This window comes from Neomonachus schauinslandi, chromosome 12, assembly GCF_002201575.2.
Source record: "Neomonachus schauinslandi chromosome 12, ASM220157v2, whole genome shotgun sequence".
In the NCBI taxonomy this organism is placed as follows: Eukaryota; Metazoa; Chordata; class Mammalia; order Carnivora; family Phocidae; genus Neomonachus; species Neomonachus schauinslandi.
The window spans coordinates 98,833,717-98,837,138 of record NC_058414.1 but is presented as its reverse complement, the minus strand read 5'-3'; the positions used below and the strand labels follow the sequence as shown (position 1 = coordinate 98,837,138).

Sequence of the window (3,422 nt, the reverse complement as noted above, 5' to 3'; positions counted from 1 at the left end):
GGCCCCGAATCGGGGGCCCGCACACCAAGGGCCCTCCCGGCGCCGACGTGCCCCCCCCCACTTGCCCCCCCCGGCGCCCGCAGCCCCGCGCCCGCACCCCCAGCCCCGCAGCCCCGCGCCCCGCCCCCACGGCCAGGCGGCGCGGCCATGGCGCTGGGCGGGGGTGCACCCACCTGCATGGGCGGCATTCCCTCGGCCATTTCCCCGCGCAGCGCCGGCTCCTGGTGGCAGACCTCCTCCGGGGGCAGAGCCTGGGCCCAGCTCCAGCTCCCGCTGTCCAGCCCCAGGCCCTGGATGCCCAGCTGCTGAGGCTGCGGCCGTGTTGACACAAACTGCATCCTGGGAGTGCTGTTCCCCGCTCGGGCCGGCCAGGGAGAAGAACGTTTTCCAGGCGCCTTCCCCCTCGCCGGGGCCGGACAGCTCCATCTACAGCCCGTAGGAGCAAACAGTCCCCTTCGGCGGCGCTCCCCACCCCTGCGCAGCCAGCTCGCCAGCCAATGGTCTCCGAGCTCCTGCCCGCCTGCGGGGACCGGCGGGGGCCACTTCGGGGCCCAGGCCACTCCCACCGCCGCCCCCAAAGTGGCCCTGGGAGGATATGCTCGTCAGAGCCCTCCGTGTGGGATGGCCTGCCCCAAAGTCCCAAACAATGCCAGGTCCCGATTTCTGTTAATTCTGCAAATATGTATTGGGCTATCCCAAAGGAAAATGGTGCCTGACCCTTTTGAAAAATTTGCAAGACTAATTGTGTCTGTGGACTCTATCTTCTGGCCTTTGCCCTTCCCTAAGGCTTTTGCAGGCTTGACCTCCCACTCTCCCTCCCCAGTCCAAATACACCGGGACCAATTCCAGGCCTTCGCATTGGTCTGGATGCTACAGAAGGGATCTGGGCTAATGTGTCAGAAGAGGGCCGTACTCCTCCTCCCAGGTAAGGCGCACCGCATTTCAGCAGCAGCCTCTTCCAAAACCTTTAAATGTAGGTCAACATCACTTTGAAACATTAAGCCAAATCAGAGGAGGAACCAGGGGAAGGCTCCGGTAGGCTGATGCAGAAAATAGGGTGAGGGCGGGGAAATTCACTCATTCATTCCACAAATATTTACTGAGCAGCTCCTATGTGCCAGGTACCACTTAGATGGTGGGCTTTGCATTTGCATATACCTGAGTTTAGGTTCCAAAATCACAGCGCTCTAGCTGTGACTGTGAGCAATTTAACTTCTGAGCTTCCGTCAGTCTCTCCAAATAGAAATGAAGCAAATAATGTCTACTCCACAGTTGTACAGTCAAATGAGATGAGATCAGTGCTTAGCACATAGCAGGCACCCAACAAAGGTAGTTACTCCCCAAAGATAAATCTTATAATTATCCTTAAAATTGTATCTACTTTGCTTTCCTAGATGACTGGTTCCTATCTTCTTAAGACAGAGATCTCCAGAGCTACTTACTGCCCTGTGTAGAGGAAGACCTGCCGCAGAATCACCCCAGACGGGTACCCTTTTGTCTCACTGCACTTAGTAAAATAAAAGGCATTATCCCCCCAAGTGAGACATGTGCTTAAAGCAACATATTCAGAACACTTATCAAGTGCTTTCTCTGTCAGGCATCCTTCCTGGATACAGAATGAGTATCTTGTGGACCGTCTCATCCTCAAGGAGCTTACAGGCTGGTGAAGGTTATGTTCCCAGAAGCTAGTGATCTCCTTCCCTCCATTCCCTGGCCACAGGCTGTCCCTTGTTTGTAAATATCATGTTGTTAGGGGAACCAGATAAGCAGAGTCTGAAAAGTTCCAGGTAAATTCATTTCCACGAGTGACACACATCAGAGCACACATTCTGACCCACCAACCATCAATCATCCCGCTTTCCTACAGGTGGGAGAGGCTAGGTTAGCCCCAAAGGTTTAAGCCATCTTTTCAGTAAAAAGCAGTTAAAACTACTCCCCTTAAGCATTAAGCTAGTTATAATACTAGTTATAATAACTGGCTTACACAGTAAGTCACCATCATGGCATATCCGCTGCCCGTTTCTCCCTTCACAGAGGGTGCATTTTCACAAAGCCAGCCACACTTGAAACCCCCGCAGCCACAGTGGTTGCCCAGGGCCAGAGGCCGTGTTCACTGCTATGACATGCGCAAAGCGACTCAACTCAAACAGAATTTAAATGCACAGTTGCACTGTACTAGCATGGTTTCGTAACTGCCATGCCTAGCAACCACAGGCCACAAAAACGGGTTAGTGGCTGCGGCAGGGGGAGACGTGAATGCGGGGATTAGGGGACACCTCCCAGGAGGAAAACAAGAAGGGTGGGGGGGGGGCTGTTGTAGCTGCACTGGCCGTGGACCCTCTGATGGGTACTCCAGTGACTGAGGGACTGGCGGGGCTGGGAGCTGTGCTAGGGAGGGAGAGATCCTGTCCTGGGAGAGCTGCCGGGTCACTAGGCTCGTTTCTCTGAATCACTGGGTAATTGTGAGGCGGTTACCTGAATTACTGAGGAGCAGAGTCAGCAGCTGGGTCATGTGGATTATAAGATGTCAAGTATTGTCGTTAATAAACATCTCCTGAAAGGGAAGGGCCCAGGACTGCCCCTCCATGCCTCAGGAGGGAGCTGCTTTTCATCTCCTCAGTAGGAATTCTATAGCTATGGCTCTGGACAGGGTATTTGAAGTGACAGATGCTGAACCAGAGGATGTGAGAGAGGCCAGAGGAGAGGGGATGCAGAAATGCCAGAACACTTATGTGTCGTGATGGTTAATTGTATGCATCAGTTTGACTGGGCCAAGGGATGACCAGTTGGCTGGTAGAACACTTTTCTAGGTGTGTCTGTGAGGGTGTTTCCTGAAGAAATTAGCATTTGAATCGGTAGACTGGAGAAGGTGCCCTCACAAATGTGAGTGAGCATCACCCAATCCCTTGAGGGCCTGAATAGAACAAAAAGGCCAAGGAGGGGCAGATTAGCTCCTCCCTGGAGCTGAGACATCTATCTCCTCCTGCCTTTGGATGCCAACTGTCCTGGTTCTTGGGCCTTACACCACTGGCTTTCCTGGTTCCCCAGCTTGCAATGGCAGACCATGGAACTTCTTGACCTCCATAATTACGTGAGCTAATTCCTAGAATAAATCTCCTTTCATATATCTCTGTATATCATTTTAGTTCCGTTTCTCTGGAGAACCCAATACATGTGTCCATCGTTTCTTAAGTCTTCCTGGTGCTCCCGTGCACTCCATGCCCCACCAACAACTGCAAGCTTTATTTGAGAAAGGAAACCTCCAGATTCACTCAGCTAAGTGAACAGGGTAACCAGATTAGCACTGCTATCTCGGTGTCTCCCATGCCTAATTTAACAAGCAGGCTTAATAAGGACAACAGTGTAATCCATAGGAAGGAGAAAGGAGAGCAGCTTCAGCACCCCTCACCCACTGGCAGCTT

At 53.0% G+C, this 3,422-nt stretch overlaps 1 protein-coding gene across 1 annotated transcript in view; it reads right to left on the bottom strand.

Moving 5' to 3' along the window:
- ZNF282 (zinc finger protein 282) overlaps nucleotides 1-453 on the bottom strand; it is a 23,596-nt gene extending 23,143 nt beyond the window's left edge. The window contains exon 1 of the mRNA XM_044920023.1: nucleotides 174-453. Coding sequence (XP_044775958.1) covers nucleotides 174-338 — 165 coding nt within the window. The 5' untranslated portion in view covers nucleotides 339-453. The remainder of the gene's footprint in view (nucleotides 1-173) is intronic.
- Nucleotides 454-3,422: the final 2,969 nt, after the last annotated feature.